The 22,388-nt window shown below is 33.9% G+C and overlaps 1 protein-coding gene across 1 annotated transcript; it reads left to right on the forward strand.

Moving 5' to 3' along the window:
- The first annotated feature begins 18,419 nt into the window (after nucleotides 1-18,419).
- Nucleotides 18,420-21,436, forward strand: LOC111048130. Its single transcript, XM_022333996.2, has one exon. It carries the CDS (start codon nucleotides 19,001-19,003, stop codon nucleotides 19,508-19,510), a length of 510 nt encoding a protein of 169 aa, XP_022189688.1. The 5' UTR covers nucleotides 18,420-19,000; the 3' UTR covers nucleotides 19,511-21,436.
- Nucleotides 21,437-22,388: the final 952 nt, after the last annotated feature.

Consider the following 22,388-nt stretch of genomic DNA (forward strand, 5'->3'; position numbering starts at 1 on the left):
TAATCTAAATTATATATTTTTTTTGTTTTCAAATGTTTGAACATAAAATTGAACCTGAATTCAAGTGTATGGAACATAACCTACTTTCTGGACTATTTATTGTATAAATCAAAATTCGGGAAAGAAACAGTTTTGGGCTGTGCCTGTTAGTACTTCCCAATCATTTTAAAGAATTGTGTTCGATTTATCAAAAGTCAATAAATAAATAACGAGCGAAGCTCAGTGCCCCGATATTGACTAAATGAAATGAAATTCAAGATATGTCTATAACCATTCTCTGTGAATTAAGGATGCATATGCAAAATGTTAAGTTAATCAGTCCATTCTGAATCAGTTAGATCTATTGAAATAATTATTTCAATTAATTTTTAAGCTTGAATACACATAGATCAATAGATAATACATTATCTTCTAGCAGCAGACCCGTGCTCCGCAAGGGTCCATTTCAAACTTGACGTAATGAAATCTTGAAGAATTGGACATAGGCCTATAACCATCCTCAGTTTAATTAAGAATCTATATGCAAAATTACACGAGAGATTAGATTAGTTCAGACGTGATGATGCGTCAAACATAATTCTCCTATCTCGTACGTGCATAAGCCAGCTCTTTCCTTTATTATAGTATATGTTATATATTTATCTATAGACTAGCCGTCAGGCTCGCTTCGCTCGCCGTATCCGTCTAGCCAGGGGGCGATCGTCCAAAAATGAGATCAGCGGGCTCGCTTCGCTTGCCTGCATTTTTCATTTGAGCATGCTTCATTCCATCAGAAAGTCAGAGTACTTCCTCACTCGATTCAATCACCGATTAATTTAATTATTTAGTGCAGGGTGAAAAATTCGTTAGGATATTATGAGAATTATTGTACTCCAGTCTAGCCTTTAAAATTGGAGATAGGAATGACTTGGAGAATTTACAAATCATTTATCATCCAACTCTCTCGTTTTCTGTTCATTCGTTTTCAATGAAGCTGAGAAAGCGCAAAAAAACGCTGGAAAAACGCAGATTTTGGCGTATCTTTGGCGTTATTTCCAATTCCTACTAACACAAAATTATTACACCCTAGCTCAGCTTCTGTACTAAATTTGATCATTTCTGTTCATTTGTTCTCAATAAAGCTGATAAAACGCTAATAAACGCTGAAAAAACGCAGATTTTGGACGTATCTTTGGAAATTTTCCAAATCCGTTCTTAGTGCGCCTCTAAAGGGCCAACTGAACATACCTACAAATTTGAACGTTTTTGGTCAGGTAGATTTTTAGTTCTGCGAGTGAGTCACTGAGTCAGTCAGTCAGTCAGTGAGTGCCATTTCAAAAAAGTGGTTTTTGGGTATTGGTCTGTATGTGTGTGTGTGTGGTGTGTGTGTGTGTGTGTGTGTGTGTGTGTGTGTGTGTGTGTGTGGTGTGTGTGTGTGTGTGTGTGTGTGTGTGTATGAGTGTATGTGCGTCTGTGTACACGATATCTCATCTCCTAATTAACGGAATGACTTGAAATTTGGTACGTAAGGTCCTTACAATATAAGGATCCGACACGAACAATTTCGATCAAATGCGATTCAAGATGGCGACTAAAATGGCGAAAATGTTGTCAAAAAAAGGGTTTTTCGCGATTTTCTCGAAAATGGTTCCAACGATTTTGATTAAAGTTATACCTGAAATAGTCATCGATAAGCACTATCAACTGCCACAAGTCCCATATCTGTAAAAATTTCAGGAGCTCCGCCCCATCTATGCAAAGTTTGATTTTAGATTCCCAATTATCAGGCTTCAGATACAATTCAAACAAAATATTTAATATATTGAGCATGAGAATCTCTACAATTAATGTTCAGTAACATTTTCACCTAAAATTAAAAATAATCTCGAAATTCGAGAAAATGTTATTATTTCAATTGCTAACTGTTGGCAACTGTTGATCCTATTAAATCATCCACTATGAAGAGATAGCAGACCTCGTGTGTCACCAGCGTTATAGTCCTGTCACCAGCTGGCTTAGATCTTAGAAAATTAGACTTGAGATGCGCGGGAACACTAGCGTCAGGTGATAAATTTTCATAACGGCAAGGAAAGTTGTGTGAGTGCGCCACACCAGATTTTATAATATAGAAGATACAAATTATCTATTAGAAATAGAATAGTTTTGGGGTATGCCTGTTGTTCTATCCCGATCATATTCATATTATGATTTGTAATATTGTATCAACAAATAAATTTAATAAAAAAAATTTCTTCTGAACCAGCTATAGAACACGTTTTTCTCATGCTATCACGTGGCCTAGCATTGTGATTGGCTGTGACTTGCTTGAGGAAATGCCAATTAGAAAAGACATACCGATGAAGGAGACAGTTGTGTTACATCACGCATTTCCAATAATAAGACAAGACGTTTCTTACCAAGAATAGCGTCATTCTCTAATCATCGGCTCTCATTCTATCTCTACATGAGGTACTAATAAATTATTTTTTGGATTGTTACAATTTTTCTCAACTCAGGGAAACATTAATATAACTTTATAGTTTGTCTTTCCGTTCTCAAAATTTTATAGTTGTTTCAAAGTTTGTAATTTTCCAACTATTTGTAATTGATTTAATTCAATTTAGAAGTATTTTTAATTTTGAAATGATTTTCTCTCGTGTTTTCAATTTTGAATTGAGTGTGTAATTTAAGAATTTTGACACATAACCTAGCTACATTTAGACTGTTGTATAAACTGAAATTGGAACCGTTTTGGGCGTCGGTTAGCCTGTGGTACTTTTCTGTAAGTTGTATAACTCTGAATGATTAAATAAATAAATAACCTTCCTCTATGCACGTATGTATAACATGCATACTCTTCTCTATGCATACCATCCTCTATGCATATATAACACCTCGAAATGAGACATTAGCTTCTTGTTGAGGACTACACTGATTTATCTATGGAAATTGAAAATATAAGTGTACTAGCAAGAACCCGTGCTTCGCAAGGATCTATTTTAAAACTTGACAAAATGAAAACTTGACGTAATGAAATTTTGAACATTGATCTATGTTCCTCAGAAATAAGATGCATTTATTCCTGACTAGGTAACCCGCGCTCCGCAAGGGTTCATTTTCAAACTTGACAAACTGGAAACTTGACGTAATGGAGAATTGAGAATAGGCCAATAACCATCCTTGGTTAATTAAGAATCTATAAGCAGAATTTCAAGTTAATTAGTCCAGTAGTTCAGACGTGATGATGCGTCAAACATAATTTTCCTATCCCGTACGTGCATAAGCCAGCTCTTTACTTTATATAATTATTATAGATATAGTTAACGACTGCAAGAGATAGGACTGTGGAACAGAATAGTGGTGAAACTATGATAGCGCCAGAAGTGTCTCAAACACAATAGTAGGTACTACATGAACTTTTTGAAAGTAATTTGAAAAAATGTTAAAACAACAGAACTGAATCCTTATCATTCTACCTACATTCAGAGAGTCTTTTGTTTGAGCCGAATGGAAATCTATTTATAAAAAATGGATGTCTGTTTGTGTGTATGTTTGTTTGTTCCCTGTAGACTTGAAAACTCCTTGACATAACGGCATGAAACTTTGGGAATAAGTTATGTTGTGTGAATATTGGGGATGGTTTCTGAACAGAAATTTTAATAGGGGGGGGCTAATTATAATTATTTACTAATCCATTTTACAGACATATGATTACAATTCGCCGTGCAGTTCGCTCCACAATATTTTTGCTATCCATCATAAGTGGAAAACACGCGAACATGAATACAGAAGTATCGGCAATTTTTTATTTGATTAAATTCATGTTTTGAAGAATTCATTCTTACGATTGATAAATTGATAGGAGCTTATAAATATTTTCCAATTCAAATGAAATAACTTCTGAAAAAATAATGATTGGATAAATACCAATATTGAATTATTGTTTACCAAGAACTCAGTACATAGACAATTCATTCAACTAATTCTGTATTGATAAAATTATATTAATTTTCTCTATTGATAATCAATTTCATCAACTAACTGGGAAAAGTTCTTCAATTTCCATGAATTTATTAATAGAATTATATAAATCTAAAGTGTAGGTCATATCTAAATTCACAAAGAGTTCGATTCTTGTTGGCAAGATAGATATTATTCAATGCAGAAATCATTGTTATTTTACTAAAATATAGGATAAAATTTCTCTTTCAGGGGGAGTTTTGACAACCCACAAAACTCATTTTTCATTTGAAGAAATAATATCAAAAAGGTGCATAGGACCTTACTTTTTTGTTCAGCTTGCCAAAATACCCCTCATTTCAATATTTTTAAATTTTCGACTGACTGTACAGTGAGTCAATCATTCTATCAAGGCTTGAATAATTTTGAAATTTTAATTAAATAAAAATGGTAGAGAATATTATCATGTAGATATCAACACCTTTATTTAAAGACATTTTATTAACTGCATGCGTTTTCATATTGCCGATACAGCATGGATAAAACTGTAGACGTTTATTTAGCAGTCTCAAAAAACTGTTCTAGCTGAAAAACTAATAATACCTACATGCCACGTGTAGGCTTATACATTGCATCAGGAAAACGAAGTTCAAAACGATGGTTTTCCTAAACATATGTTTTTGAGATAATTTCTTTGATGCAGCTGTTTCACATTCACCATTATAAATTATACAGAGTTTGTAAAAATAAAAATATTTATTGATTACAAAAACAATACTATTATTATATTAATGATAATAATTAATTATTAAAACAATACTTTCATTATATCAATAATAATAATATTATTAAACATATTTATCAATTATCAGAACAATATTATTGAGGTTGAGTGGAATCAGGTAGAAAGCAATGATAGTACAGATGTTCTTTTTTGAATTTCTATCATATTATTTTGTTATTTCCAATGATTACAACATATGTTAGAATATCACATATCAATAAATAAATATTATCTCATTTCCATATGGCACTCATCTTACCATGTTCATAACCTTACTTAATATGATCCTTTTTCATCCTTTGAAACCCTTGGAGACAAAATATCTCAAAATCCGTTCTTAGTGCGCGTCTAGTACGGTATGTTTGAAGAATATTTGTGCAAAGTTTCAAGTCTGTATGACTATTAGTTTGAGCTGTAGTGTGATTTTACATCAAAATTTTCGAAAAATTCCCTCTCCTGGACCCCCCTGTGCTCCTGATCGAGATTTTTCTGCATAGATCCAATTTTTTTCCGTAGCTGAACAAAAAAGTTCCTCATGACTTTGCTGTACAATGAGCGGTTAAAAAGTACAAAATTTTAGGGGGGCCCCAGCTTCCTCAGGGGGGCAAATTTCTGAAAATCCTCTCTTAGTGGATGTTTTCAGGCTACCATAAACAATCGTGCAAAATTTCAAGTTTTTAGGCTCAGTAGTTTGGGCTGTGGTGTGATTTCAGTCTGTGTGGGCTTAGCCTTTTATAAGTATAAGAGAAGAGATTGGGAAATCAGATAATAGTAGTCTCTAAAATGAGGTCCACGTTATAATGACAGTGGAGAAAGATGGGAGAAAAACGTTTCCGATCCTCTGTCTTGTCAATGCCTTCCATAGACGGTAGCTGATACAGGTTTATTGATGTAATATTAACTGTTCATTCTAGTTGAAAATAATCAATTATATTTTATTGAGCAAGAAATTATATTTTTCAGTAATATTTTATAATGGATTCTCGAAATTTCTATGAAATATTCTGTTAATTAATTAACTATTCTACTTTGTTAAAAGACGATCTTGCAACAGATCAAAGCGAGAAAGAGATAGCGCTATCCGCTTTGTTGAATGATAGACAAGGATAGCAATATCATTGCTAAACAAACACTGCCATTATAACGTGGACGTCTCTATAGAGACTAGTAAGTGGGTGTCTTTTGTTTCATCATATTTTATGCATATTCTACTTCCAACCCTATTCGTTGTAGATGCCCTCTTCTCTATCAGTTAACCACATACTTTTCCCTTTTCTCCTTTCATTTTATTAAAAAAAATGAGAAAAGAATTTTCATTTCATTCATTTATGGACAATAGATACAATACAGGTAAAAACAACAGGCATTCGCCCAAAACTGCTTTAAACCTTAATTTGGAATACACAGTCTAGAGGTTATCTAAATGATAACTTAATTCACACACTATTTTGAGTCCAAAAATGTATGTACTACAATAATTTCAAATTTATCAGATTAATTAATTTCTTCCTTCACAATCACAATAATATTGAAAATTTCACTAAGTAAAAATTCTAACACAAGACAGCTTTTCAAAATTACAACAATTTTGTGAAGTGAACAACTACAAGACTCAACCTATTTCGGACTATGTGTGACCTTATCTAAATTTGGGAGAGGAATGGCACAAGGTTACCTTATTTTTCTCTCCCTATCATTTTCATAATGTACTTATTGTATCAATCAATAAAGGATAAAGAATACTCGGAAAAAAATATTCGTTTGTCTCTGATTGAAATGTATATCAACTTTTTCCTCTGCAAACTACAGAATGTGTAAGCACCATTCATCCTATAGTGAGGTCCACGTTGTAAAGGCAGTGTTTGATTGGCAATGGTATTGCTATCTTTGTCTATCATTCAACAAAGCGGATAGCGCTATCTCTTTCTCGCTTTGCTCTCTGTTGCCAGATCGACTTTCAACAATGTATAATTAATAACTAATCAGCAAAATATCTTATCTCAATTAAGAAAATTCATTAGGAAATTATTGAAAAATATAATTTCCTGCTTTAATAAAATATGATTATTTCAAACGAGAATGAACAGTTAATGTAACAGCAATAAACCTGATACTAGTAGTTCTGTGAAAATTAGGCCTCACGCAGTATTCTCATTCACAAGTACCTGATTAAAACTAGAGACCTTATGGAAATAAAGCAATAGACTGGCTTCTCCACACATCTGTGTAACCACTTGTCAACTGATTTATGATGAATAATTCTATAGTCTGATTTTTACTCTTATATTGGCGTATGAAGGAGGCTCCTTTTTTACTTTCCTTTCCCTATTACAATGAATAAGGAATGTATTGCTTTCCAAAAAAAATTAAGGTACCCTAATTTCAGGTTTTCTATACGTTTCAAGGTCCCCTGAGTCCAAAAACATGATTTTTCCTTCTATATTATCTTTCAAATGCAAAATTTCCAAAAGCCTTGTATATACGTCGACGCGCAATTAAAAAAGGAACATACCTGTCAAATTTCATTAAAATCTATTACCTCGTTTCGCCGTAAATGCGCAACATATAAACATTTCAACATCCAAACATTTTAAACATTAAGAGAAATGCTAAACCGTCGACTTGAATCTTAGACCTCACTTCGCTCGGTCAATCAGTTGAAAAACCTGATGTCAATAAACCTGATGAACAGTTAATATTACATCAATAAACCTGTATCAGCTACCGTCTATAGAAGGCATTGACGAGACAGAGGATCGAAAACGTTTTCCTCCTATCTTTCTTCACTGTCATTATAACGTTGACTTCACTATAGAGACTACTATTATCTGATTTCCCAATATACGTTTCCCAATCGGCAACGTTTGTCTCCTATCTGCCATTAAAACGTGGACCTCACTATATTACCATAGAGAAACGATAGCATAAGTAGATATCCCATGGTAGGCTATAGGGCGTTTATGTCGCAGCTTTTACTGTTATCCCAAGCCGATAGTTCACGTAATTCTTTTCCATATGCAGCTGTGTGACGCTGGTAGTCTCTCAAATTGTGCTGTTCATACACTCTCACCCCAACAAAACAGTAAAAATTGACAATAATCGACAGTAATCGGCTTGAGATAACAGTAAAAGTTGCGACATAAACGCCCTATACCATGGGATATCTACTTACGCTATTGTTTCTCTATGATATCACTAAATATTCCAACTTTGTCCCTGTGCAAACTGCATCACTACTCAAACTGCTGCAAACTTCATCCAGTTACGAAACAAACCCCTTTGATCAGCTAAACTTGCACGGCTGACGACTTTTTCCGGCTGATTTTAATTGTTAATGAAACTTTTTCCGGATCGTGATTGTTCCTAGTGAAAAAAATAACGTCTGTGGAGCTGCCGAGTATCAAAGAAAGAGAGATTTGCCTTTTTGCGGTGACGTCGGTAAGCCAAATCACGTTTTTCAGCAGCCAGAAAATGTCTTGCTTGAAATCGCACGTTGTAAAGCAGCAGAGTTGCTCAGATGTTCGGCCACCTTTCTTAAAACTTGCTTGCCAGCCACCCACTGCAATTTACTTTGCATTACACTTCCAAGAAATCTCGCTTCTTTTGGGGAGTTGAGCTTTTTGTACTGAGTTCACTCACATGTTTGCTTGAAAAAAAGAAGTCAATACTTCTGGCTTAATAGCTACAGGGACTAATGATCCATCTTAAACGGTATCTTTACTCTATGATAGCTATATGACAATTTGCTGTGCTATTGTGTGCAAATATTGCTGTGCTATCCATCTTAAACGGTATCTTTACTCTATGATAGCTATATGACAATTTGCTGTGCTATTGTGTCAAGTATTGTTAAGTTGATGATAGTCTTTTCTTTGATTATAATTAAAAAATTCAGAATTTCCTGTGCCGTTACATTCTCACCCAGCCAAAACAAAAGTCGACAGTAATCTACATGAGTGACAAGAAATCGGCTTGAGATTTAAAACATAAAATACCTATCTTCTTATGCTATGTCTCCTCAATTATAGAACGTCTCTCAAAGAATAATATTGCTACACTCTACATTTGCTTTAGCCGCCATTTTGTGACACCGTTAAGTGGGAGGAGACTGTCTAGCTGGGCCAATGGCAGGCGTTCATGCCCTTGTCCAATAGCAGTACTCGCTTACTAGTATAAATTCTGCTGCTCTTGTATTTAGTTTTAGTTTATCAGAGATTAACAATGGTGTAATAACCGAAACCGGTCTTTCTAACCATCAATAAGCCTGTGGTTTTTGACAATTACTTGGTATTTTTATTCAATATGAATAATTACCACAATATCAACTTCTCAACTACACAAAAACTAATGTTCCTATCCCGTTCATGTATAAGTCAGTTCTTTCCTTCATTTTATTATAGATGATTGGAAGGTCCCGTTCTTGATCAGACTTTTGCGAAGCACGGGTTACCTGCTAGTCAACCATGAATATATGTACATTTCAACAAATCTAGAATTCGTTCGACAACAACAGACCTCCTTGAACTTTTAACTGAATAACAATTATGTCAAACTCACATCTTTACACCGCGGTTGGCATTGTCATTTAGAATATCTTGTAAATATTTGCATGCCCTACTTTACCTACCCAAACAAGGTGAATGGGTGGGCGGAAACATTCGTCTCATGAGTGCATCTAAAAATAGCTCCATATAAACATATTGTCCTGAAGATATATATTTCCATGTTGAATATGTGTCTTAAAATATATGTTAAATCAAGGTCTTCAAACAGATACATCATATTAAATATGTATATGGTAGGTGTGCGATCTGCAATTAGGACCTATTCACTTCATTCGACAGAGTTACGTAAATACTGTAATAAAAATATAGAGACTATCCTATAGTATTAAACGAGCGATTTATGTTTAGATGTTTATTATATCATTCTGTATGTGACCGGATCTCGAAAACGGCTCTAACGATTCTCACGAAATTTGGAACAAAGTAGGTAGATGATATGAAAATTCGATTGCACTAGGTCTCAACCCTGGGATAACTCGCTGAAGGACATTAAAAGGATGAATACCTCCTTGGAAAAACAGCTGGAAATTTTGTCGTCTGTCGATACCGTAATGGAAGTGAGTGAGCGAGTGCATGTGTGGTTTATTCCTCAGCTGATGTCACGAGAATAATAATCCAGCAAGAAAAACTTATTTTTGCTTATTTCTATTTTTTTAAGAGAACATGTTTACTTCAGACAGTCCAAAATAGTAAACTAGATTCTGTTAGTGTACAATAGTACATAGTATTATTAGCAAATATTGTAGCAAAAATAGTACATATCATATATCATTCAAATCGAATTCATAGCATATCTGTTTAAATATTGATGATGTTTTTGTTTTTTGAAGTGTGAATAAATTGTTATTTTGATGAGTGATAGTAGTTTTTTAGTAGATTTTGATTTTAACTCTAGTATAAATTAGAAAAGGGACAGTTTTGGGCATAAGACTGTTGTGCCTCCTCATATAACTGAAAAAATAATTGTACGACTGAAAAAATGGATAAATAAATATAAACTATAAATTCTATTTTTCGTTACATATTTTCTATGCTGTTACACTTCAGAGCGAAGCTCGGTCCCCGATATTATAATATGAATTCTCCATAAATGATACTGTAATACAGCATGTCTTTTGAGAGTCTACTATCAATATAATATCGTATTCCTCTTAAAGCTTTTGTTATCTCTACCACCTTGGAGTCCTTTCAGGAATAGATATTTTGTCATTTCTTTCAGAGTAGTGGTTGGATTGTATATAAGCCACACCCCAGCACCAAAGTTGATGTAATGCTTGATTCCAACTTTTGTGGAAGTTATCAAGTTTGAATAAATTACTGGAGATGTGGTATAGTGAAGAGGCAAAAGTAGGAGGATGATGTAGGAGTAACTATACTTATATCAAGGTTTGCTTGAGTTTCGTTCTCTCTTATATCATTATTATCTCTTTATTATGGTGTTTCTTATTTATAATTTATGATTATAGATGTACTGTAATATAAAAATGATGTTTCTCATAATATATTTCCAAGCATTCAACGAAAGCTTAGCATATTGACAGGGATTATCAATGGATGAAAATATCTTTTCCTCCACCTCCTGTCCAAAGTGCACACTTTACTCCCTGGAACATAATACTAAAGGGTCACTTTTTCGCTCTCGGGAGGAAAAAACAGGATAACTCCCTAAAGCGTAAAAGTAACTCCATTTAAATAACATGGGAAGCATCTCTATTTTGAAGACGTACATTTGAAATAGGATAGAAGGTCTAAGCTCAGATGAGGAAGCATATAGAGTAGGTAGTCATTAAACCAACTAAATTCAATACCTCAACCAGACATTTGATCAATATATGGAATATATATGTTTGTATGCTAAAATTATTACAAATTTTATATCACTATACTAATAAAATGTATGAATTTTTTTATTCCATGTTATTCGAAATACCAGCCAACAAATATTCCTCATTAACTAATCAAATTTGAAACGAGAACTTCATCATAGCTGTACAGTAGTTGTGGCGGTCATTGTTGTTACAACTTTTGCCGACAATAGCGCATAGCGCTGTCGGCGGACAACTGTGATTACAAGCCAGCTGTTTCTGTCCACTTCTTAGATTATAATTATTGTAACACATTGTTTGGTCACGTACGTTTTTAAAAATTATTTTATTTGCAGTTTTTATAAAAATGTAGGTGGAGGAAAAATGTTGTGTATATCACGAGTGAAAAACGTTTTTTCTCCCTGAGGAAAATTCTTGTCCTTGGCTTCGCCTTGGGCTCAAACTTTTCCCTCAGGGAGAAAAAACATTACTTTTCACTCTAGATATACAAATAACTATTACTGTATAAAAACTGTCTTATTATCAAGTGTAAGACATAATAAGATTCCTTCATGCTTGGACTGTACAAAGTTTTATCATAGAGGGAAGAAAGTATAAGAATATCCCATGGTATAGGGCGCTAATGTTCCAAATTCTACTCAAGCTGATAGTCCTAGTAGTTTTTTTCCGTGAAGCTATGTGATGCTGGTAGCCTCTCATACTGTGTCATTCTTAAGGTGCGTACAGATATACGCGCCGCGAACATGAGCAATTCACTTTTAATCAGCTGATGCCAAGCTGTATCTTACCGTTTCTGTAAAAATACAGATATAATCAGCTGATTAAAAGTGAATTGCTCATGCTCGCGGCGCGTATATCTGTACGCACCTTTAAGGTGAGTAATTCACTTTTAATCAGCTGACTATAACTGTATTTTTACAGAAACGGTTAGATATTGATTGATTGAGTACTTTATTTATGTAGATTACAATATATACTGGCTTATACACTTATATACAATAGCTTACAATACAGCAAAATTATAGATGAATTTACATAATATAGACTAAGAAAATAATTATTGAACTGTATATGATATGAAAAAGTAATTTGTAATATAATAACTATAGATAATTATATTACACTTAATTATATTACTAGATACAGATATAAAAAGCTTGGCATCAGCTGATTAAAAGTGAAATGCTCATGTTCGCGCCTTTACACTCTCGCCTGGACAAATAGTAATAATAGACCGTAGTCTATGACTTAGCTAAGAATTATCTTATATACGTACAGGATAGGAAATTTACATCATCATGTCTGAACTACTTCCATACAGAGTCTAAATTTTGCATATAGATTCTCAATTTACCGAGGATGATTAAAAGCCCATTTGAAATTCCTCAAGATTTCAGTGGGTCAAGTTTTCAGTTTGTCCAGTTTTAAATAAGATCCTTGCGGAGCACGGGCTACCTGCTAGTCCTCAATAATTGAATCGACCTATCGTTGGAAGTAAGTAAAGGAATCAATAAAAAGGCTGTCATCACAGAAGAAAATAATGTAGGGCCCTACAATTCCACCTATATGAATAGGTGTAAAATATTCAAAGAATAAATAAAGAAGAGAAATAGAAGAGTATATTATGAAGAAAAACAGACTTTTCAGTTCTTTGGGTGTGTTTCTCTTTCAAAAAGAAAAAATCAATACTCGGAAGTGATTTACACCCACAACACGCAAGCCAAATTTTATCTTTTCAAACATTTTGTGAAGTTTCTACCGTTCTCCTTTTTCTTTAACATTTAACCTTGAAATATTTCTCACAATAGTGGTCGTTTGAGCGACTCCTGCTGTATCTATATTCTTCTTTTCTCACCTTAGTCTCCTTCTTCTTCTCTTTCCTTTTTCGTTCTTCTTTTTATTTAATCACCCTCGTTTTTTTCTAAATTCTCCATTTCTAAATTTTTCTTCTTCTTCCCTTTCCTCTTCTTGTCCTTCTTTTATTTTATCACCCTCTTATTTTTTTCTAGATTCTCCTTCTTCTAACCTTCGTTTTCTTCTCTCTTTTCCTCTTTTTATCCTTATTCTTATTTAATCGACCACTTTTCTCTCAAGATTCTCCTTTTCTAATTTTCCTTCATCTTTCCTCCCCTCTTCTTCTCCTTATTTAATTTGATCGCCCTCTGATATCTTTCACATTGATGATCAACACGAGTTTTGGATTTGGCTCTCCTACGTTTCAAGAAACTCCGTTTCCATTGTTGTATTTTTATCGCGCGCTCCAGCAACACGAAGGGCGCACCAATTAGACTGGCAACAAATAATAGAATAATGAACGAGGAAAGGGCAGAACACGCTCCAGTTGTCACAAAAAACGAGAAAAACGCGTGAAAATTGTGTCTAAGAGTGTGACAAGAGATGTGGAAAACCGTTGTCTGTAAATAGTACACTCGGGAAAGTGACGTGATCAATTATAATATGAAGCCCGTAAATTGGAAGAGCATTGGAATTTTTTCTGCCTACAGACTTTTCTTTGGGAAAACATGATCAACAATTGAAGGCTTTTCCAATATTTTCACAAGTATTGTGGAAGAAGTAAACTACGATTGTAACTGCGTCGTAGTACCGTGTGTTATTTTGGCGTAGAAAATTTGACTTCAACTTGCAAAAAAACATGACCTATTCTTTTGGACATGCTATTATCCAAATAACAGTTTGGGAATAGAATAGTTCTGGGTCAAACCTTTTGTTTTTTTTTCAACAAAACACTTTCTTTTTAATTATCAAAATCTGGGAATGGAATAGTTCTGGGCCAAGCCTTTTGTTTTTTTTAATGGAATTTTGGAGAATTTGAAATAGTCCTATATCCATCCTCGGTAAATTAGGAATCAATATGCAAAAATCCATGTTAATCAGTTGAGTAGTTCAGACGTGACGATGAATTTCCTATCATGTACGTCTAAATCTCCCCAACTAATCTCAAACTCTAAGTAACAATCATTTCACTCTCAAAGAACTCTTTAACGGATTTATCACACAAGTCAATTCAATAACCTCGTATTGAATTTCTTTGCTGTCTCTAATATTACGTCTGTAGGCAATTCATTGAACATTTTTATAGCAAATATATGATAATTTTTGGCTTTTCTGGATAACCTCTGATAGGGAATACCAAACCTATAGTGTGGTTCACGTTATAATGGCAGTGGAAAAAGATAGGAGAAAAACATTGTCGAATCTCAGTCTTGTCAAAGCCTTCTATAGACGGTAGCAGATACAGGTTTATCAATGTAATATTAACTGTTCATTCTCGTTTAAAATAATCAATTATATTAAGCAATAAATGATATGTTTTAATAATTTTATAATGGATTTACACAATCAAGATGGAATATTTTGTTAATTAATTATTAATTCTAGATTGTTAAAAGATGATCTAGCAATAGAGCAGAGCGAGAAAGATATAGCGCTATGCGCTTTGTTGAATGAAATACAAGGATAGCAATACCATTGCTAATCAAACACTGCCATTATAACGTGGACCTCACTATATGAGAATTCATTGTGATATGGCTATAAGTTTGATGTCCTAATTTAAAATTGGATGAGTTTTTTTCAACACCCATGTAATTATCCGTCACCCTGAAGCATCAATACCAACAGACCCGATCAAAATATGCACCATGTTTACGCAATTGAACAGACCTTGCCACTTAATCCATCGTGTGACGTCATTCCCAAGCTATTCCATTTATTTTGAATGTTGCCATTCATCAATTATATCAGATGTCTGGCCTAAACAAACAGAATCCTCCTCTCCGTTGTGTACTTCCAGGTAGGCGGCTTTCAATACATCCCCCACCCTCTATACCTATGTTTGTCATTCGATTCAATGCATTTCCCAACCCTCTATACCTATACATCCCACCTTCAAGCCACCATACCTATCTATTTCGTTCAATTCAATGCATACCTACACCCCATATATCTATGTTTCTTCAACGATGTATAGAACACTCGTTCAATATTATATATTTATGTTCCAGCTTCAACTATGTATAAAACACTCATAGATAGATATACCTCTGTCTTCTACACAATTGAGGCTGCTATTTCTGTCTCTGGAACCGAATTGAAACTAGAGTAAATTGAGTCCTCCTATTCAAACTGAAATATCCTCGGATAAATGGCGCGCTTTCTGTTGATTCATAATCAAAAGCTAATCATAGCGAATTATTTGGAAGTCATTAGCTGGGTATTTGGGGAAATTGTATGATTTGAGATCTAAATATGGGATTTGGGAGGTGATTATTGTTTTTGATTGGTTTGTGTGTTTGGTAATACCATAGAAATAAGATAGAATGAGTGTATTGTTTATCCTGGTACCTATATTCAGTGTTTAGTGTTTAGAGTTTAATGTTGAGAAGATTGTGTTTCTTCCATGGTTCCAGATTTTTTAGATAGCTTGATATTATATCGCTACAAGTGATAATTGAGTGGAATATTTCCAATTGATTCATTTATTTAAGCCATCTAAATTCTAAATTTATAGTTTCTATGTTTATTTTGGACTAAAATTGTACAAGTGAAATACTAACCTTATCTTGACTATGTCATCTATATATATAAAAGCGAAATGGCACTCACTGACTGACTGACTGACTGACTGACTCACTCACTCACTCGCAGAACTAAAAATCTACCGGACCAAAAACGTTCAAATTTGGTAGGTAGTCTATGTTCAGTTGGCCCTTTAGAGGCGCACTAAGGAATCTTTTGGCAATATTTTAACTCTAAGGGTGGTTTTTAAGGGTTTAAAGTTCGTCTTTCAGCATGTATATTCTTCTTATTCTCTTAATTATAATTGAAAAATGTCCATACCATATGTTAATATAGAACTATAATCTAGAGAGAGTAACTCTTCGAAACAATTGTTAACTGGTAACTAAATTAATAATTTTGTCAGGTTGGCATTAAGTTGAGTTGACTTTGTTAGGTTGGCACCAAGTTGAAGATTGGAATGCATTTATCGCGAAAAAATCGATTGGGCACTGCTATTCCTGGGAATATTATATTACAAGCCGTCAGGCTCGCTTCGCTAGCCATATCCGTTTAGCCAGACGTTTAGTCTGGACCCCCGACTGGATCGTCCTAACATATGATAGAAATGCTCAAATGAAAAATGCAGGCGAGCGAAGTGAGCCTGCTGATCTCATTCTCGGACGATACAGTCGGGGGTCCAGACGGATATGGCTAGACGGATATGGTGAGCGAAGCGAGCCTGACGGCTAGTCACCTATAAATTCGGAAGAAAAATAGCACAAGAACTACCTTATTATTTTATCTACTAATGTAGTGTAATTCGTATAATGAGAAATGAAATAAATAAAAAATATCTTATCCAATATTATACGTCTATGATGATGAAGGAATATACAGTTTTTTTTGTTACATCCACATTTATTAAACTTTTGCACAGCTTCAGCTGTGCGATCTTCAAATGTGATCTGACAAAAATGAGTGTTTTTTCAATTATGAAGAAATTCCACAATATCAATTCTCATTCAACAAATTTCAAGAAGAGGATTAGTTCCATTCTTTGTGGAACTCAATTTTACATCTAATAAATGTGAATCATTATTCGATATCAATTTAGTAGGTGAAGTATTGAGTATTCGAGTTGCTAAAGTATATATTTCAACGAACTTCACTAGCAATATTATATACTTTCAACAACTCTCAATAAAATTCCAAAAACGTTCAAATTGACAGGTTGATTTCAAGCAGTGAATAAACCTGAATCGCGTAGAAATGAAGATAATAGATGATGGATGAGAAATATTTAAATTATGATTCCATATTCGGATTCTCATTTTTTAATAATCTGAGACTACAATCACTGTATTACTCAACTATATTAATTTCCTACCACTTATGAATAGGATCATTCAATGAACATCAATCTACATTTTTGTGTAGTTGAGAAGTTGATATTGTGGTAGTTCATATTGAATGAAAAAGACTAAGAAATAATTGTCAAAAAACCACTGATTTATTGATAATTAAACTCTGACAGTTTATCAGAGATTGACAATGGTGTAATAACCGAAACCGGTGTTTCTAATTATCAATAAATCAGTGGTTTTTTGACAATTTCTTAGTCTTTTTCATCCAATATCAATCTACATATTTATTGCAGATCTTGCCATTTTTCATAGGTTTTATAGGTTAAAATCGGACGATAAGTTTGAGTGCCAGGCTCGTGGAATGAAATGTAGTGAGATGAACTCATGAATTTGTTCCATTATGTTTTAAAGGCACAAAATGTTGTTCCATGAAACATTATGTGTGGAATGTGCTGAAATGAACTGATGAATATTGTTTCATAAAGTTTGAAAGGAACCAAGTATTGTTCATTGAATTTTAAATCACTTTCCAAGATAGACAAGATAACATCATTGAGAAAAGATAGCATAAGAAGATATCCCATGATATAGGTCGGTCATGATCCAAATTTGAAGCCGATTTTTGTTAACTCAAGCCGATTACTGTCGACTTCTGTCTATTATTACTGCTTCGTTGGGGTGAGAGTGTAAGATCGGCACAGTATGAGAGACTACCAGCGTCACATAGCTTCACCAAGAACAACTACTAGGATAAATAAAGATATGAATCTCAGAACACTTTTAAATTATTTTGGACATTACTGTCAGAAACATGTTGTGACAAAATAATTTGAAAATGTACTGAGATTTATATTTTTATTCCTATTAAAAGTAGCCCTAAAGAAAAAAGACAACTACTAGGACTATCGGCTCGATTTAACAGTGGAAATTGCAACACAAACGCCCTGGGATATCTTTTTAATATGCTATATTTCCTCCATGATAACATTATCTGTTTCAAATCAACAATAATCCTGATTGTCTATACTCTCCTCACTTGGGCATGTTGACTCGCCAAAAAAAAACTGCAAATCAATCTGATCCACACTCTGCTCCAGTTTTCCATCAGCAATCGAACGGGAAAAACGCAGGTGATGACAATAATTGAAAACTCATACACACTTTTCCACCGCTGTGTCAAACGTGCTCCATAGACAAAACATCACGAGGCTGTCATAATTGGCAGCTGTTGTGGGGAGGTACGTAGAGTGAGAGAAAGATGTGGTGGGAGACGGAGAAGGGTTGAACAGGAAAAGTGTGATGTGATTTAATACTTTCACAGAGCTGCGCTGACACGAAGTTTCCCGTGACGTTGTAGAAGGGAAAACTGTAGGGTATGAGGGAGGAAAGCTTCGGAAAACTTTTCACGTGATAGTGAATACATCACGTGCTAGGGGTGGGTTGTGCGCATGCGCCGAAAGCAACAGAGACTTTATAAGGGGGTGAATTGTCACGCTGAGTTCAGTCTACCCGCAAGTGACCGAGAGTGTTGTTTGTACCACGTTGTCAACTGAATTTCACGAGAGTAGTTGAGTTTTACACTACGTTGTCCGAGATTCGAAAAACTAATATTTCACTAAAGTTGAGAAGTGGTTGAGTTTTACACTACGTTTTCCGAGATTCGCAAACCAGTATTTCATTCACCAAAGCAGTAGTTCAGTTTTACGTTCTACACTACCTAATTTCCACAAGAGTTGAGAACTATAGTGGTGTTTCACATCGAGTTATCTGAGCTTCAAAAAAGTTGAGATCAAGTTGTTGTGGTTCACACTAAACGCTGCCAGTTTTGAGGAACTTTGAGAAGGATTTGTTGTGTGTGCACTACTTCTAAATTTTAGACCTGTAATATTTTTTTTAATTTCTGCAAGGAAACAACTACACATCATCTGTGTTTCACAAGAGTTTGGGACGAGAATAGAAGTTAATAATTCTGAGTGTGGCTTCAAAATCTGAGACCCAAAGATGAACAACAACATCAACAACAGCAGCTACTCCCCACCCATGCTGCTAGTCTCTGTGACGTCACCAAGTCGAGGATCCTCTCCGACCCGAGGAGATCTCCGTGGCATCCATCTGTTCCGCGCCATCTCGAGGAAGATCTCGCGAGGCCACCGCTCCCGTCACTGCGACAACCACTCGGCCTACGAGAGCTACTCGTCCACCGACTCGGAGCATTCTTCCGGATCTGAGACGTCCGGATCCGGATCGGGACACAACAGTCCGGACAGCATGCGGTCCGAGTCGTCAGCGTCTGCGATCCGGAGAGTGTTCCAGTCGTTGAGCATCGGAAACGCCAACGAACGCCGGAACAGCGACGGAAACTGTCATAAGAAATCGTCCTCTAATTCTACGCCGAAGCGGATACTTAGGCAACCGGTGACTTATGATTATAAGAGGGGTATCTCCGGGCTACCTACCATCAGAGTGCCCAGGAATAGCAACTGTTGTACGCATCTTTCACCTGCACGTTAAGAATACCAATAAGAAACTGATCTGAACTGTGTGATGAATATAGTTAAAACTAAAGTGATATCGAGATAATTTGAGCTGTACTATGATTGACAGTCAAAACTTCAATGTGAACTGAATAATTTGCGAGAATGTGAACACTGTGTGATGAATAGCTGAAACTAGAGTAATATTGAGAGAATTTGAACTGTATAATGAATAATCGAAACTTGTATGTACCGTACTCCAATCGAACGATCTGAATAAAAGACAATCTGCTCATCAAAAACTGTGTCAACTTGGTCCCACATCGGAAGAAATTTACATTCTACAAACGAAAATTGTGATGAACGTCTCAAATTGGAGGAACTTGGTTGATGGAAATGTTATACAGACTTTCAATATCATGATCAAGGAATTTACGTATTTAAAATGTGTACCGAAGAAATGTGAAAAGTTTAGTTCAATTTCATTACTCGCCAAATTTACTGAGTTATACAATAAGAATATTGAACAGATAGGAGCTATTTAACAGGGACTATCATAACCTCCTTAAAGCTTTTTGGCATGAATGTAATTCAGGTAAAAACATGATGATATATGATATAGTATTATAATATTTTGACTCTTCAATCTCACTAACCAAACACATAGAGATCATACTGTAGTATACTATCAGTCATAATATAGTTCTATTGAGATAGTAGGAAATTTAGAGCATGGAAGCTTTCAATACTCCTAGTAACTTCTCGTGAGCCTAGAGTTTTTCTAAACTATTCTCAAAATTTTAAATAATATTGAATTTTATTCAGCTCATAAAAAACTTACTACAAAACATAAATAAATTAACTGACATAGATTCAATTACATTCATATATATTGTAGAAAGATATTAGAAAATATAGTTTGTATATAATTATAAAAAATGACTTGAATTGAATAGATTCTTATATAAATCTTAATTAAATTAATTAAGGGATAGCCGCAATGATTCACGAGTAGCCTATAAATTCTATAATTGGAAAGATTATAAGATTCTGTAATCTTATTAGAGAAGCATTAATATATCTTGCTTGATTTCCATTGCCTTATAGCTGTAGTTCTATTAAAATTCGACTCTTCCTAATGAATAATTTGATGTAAATAGTGGGAACTATTCAAATAAATATTTTTCCCAAATTCGTTAATCATAATATTACAGTTTGTCAATTCATCAATTCTACAATTTCCAGTATTCATAAATCTGTGATTTCATTAACAATTATGACTTGACAAGATACTCGTTGAACTAGAGTGCATAATTTAAATTTTTCTCCATAACTAGTTTGAGGGAAAATAATATTTATTTGATCACATAACTGGAAAATCATTGATTTATAATAAATATGATAGATCCAATTAGACTTCAAACTCTTCTATTTAAAGGATATTTAACCGATGTATTTAATCAGATAATTAGGAAAAGGTTGATTAATCATTTTTGATTTGTGACTTGATTGAATTTCTTGTGGTAGGAAAAGCCCAGTAAAAGGGGAGGAAAGTAATATTCTAAATTAGTAATATAGAATTCAAAAATACCAAGGTGCCTCAATAGTTATGTAATTTACTGTATGACTAATAATCAATAGCTAATTGTAGTTTGTAAGAGTTGACTGTTTACTAAATTAGATATCAAGTATGGCTGTATATATGAACTTAATTACTTAATTTTGATACAATTTATAACGCCAAAACATATAACTTAATATATATGCTCGTACATAGCTTACTCTGATACTGTATTAGTTATGTACAAAATATTGTGAAATATAGAGACTGTAGGTGTTCAATTTGTAGAAACATGTTATGTATAGTTTACAATCAATTTCATTCATAGAGTTTTTATATGAATTGTTATTTGATTATATTTTAAAAACTCACGAGAATAAATTAATAATATTGTTTGTGAAATCTTGTTTTATCATTTTATCTGTACCACCACCACAACCTTGAAGAAAAATTCATTTTCATTGAGAAATTTTCAATTGGGTACAAAATCACATGAATTATACGGAAAATCCACTAAGTGCCGTTTGCACTAAAGCCGGTTAAATTTTAATCGTGATTAATCCCACGTGAACCAATCAGAAAAGCCGTCTTATCAAAAAGGCCTTCTCTGATTGGTTATCGTGATAAAATTTAACCGGCTTTTGTACAACCGGGCCTTAGTCCATAAAAGTAAATTTTTCATGAAATCAATTCCTAATTTCTAACATCAATCATATAGTGATTTTTCACAAAAAATTTTATACTGCAAGAAGTTAAATATTCTTCATTTGTTTGATGATTTATAATTCAACATTCATAGTTTATAGAATTGATTAAAAACTGATAAAAATCAATGTTTGGAAAAATTGGAAATTGGACATTTTCCTTGTACGCCCACGTCCCCACGATATTGACGGAGTCTCAAATTGGATTTGAGTAAGCTACAAACTAGTTGTATCACAATATTGTGGTACAAGAATAACACTGGAAAGACACTGAAATGTTGTCTACAAATAGGCTATCACGAATTTAGTGATAAATTCGTAAAATTCCTAAACAACATTCTAGTGTTCCATTATGGATAAATAATATCACTACATTTCTTCAACAACAGTATCTGTAGTTTTACCATGATTGATTTGGTAGTACTAAATTAATCAAAAACTGAATTTTTAACTACTCCTATAACTTGTAATAAGCAGTAGTTGACAATATCTTATTTGTTCTATTCATGAATATGGTTGAGTAATTGTAAAGAAGTAGCCTAATTACATTTATAAAATACAATTTTAGTACCCTTTGAAATCGATAAGATGATAAATTAAGAATACAAATTATAACAACAAGTTTCAAAATATTTGAAATATTTGATAGT

The sequence above is a fragment of the Nilaparvata lugens genome, chromosome 5 (assembly GCF_014356525.2).
Source record: "Nilaparvata lugens isolate BPH chromosome 5, ASM1435652v1, whole genome shotgun sequence".
Taxonomy (NCBI): Eukaryota; Metazoa; Arthropoda; class Insecta; order Hemiptera; family Delphacidae; genus Nilaparvata; species Nilaparvata lugens.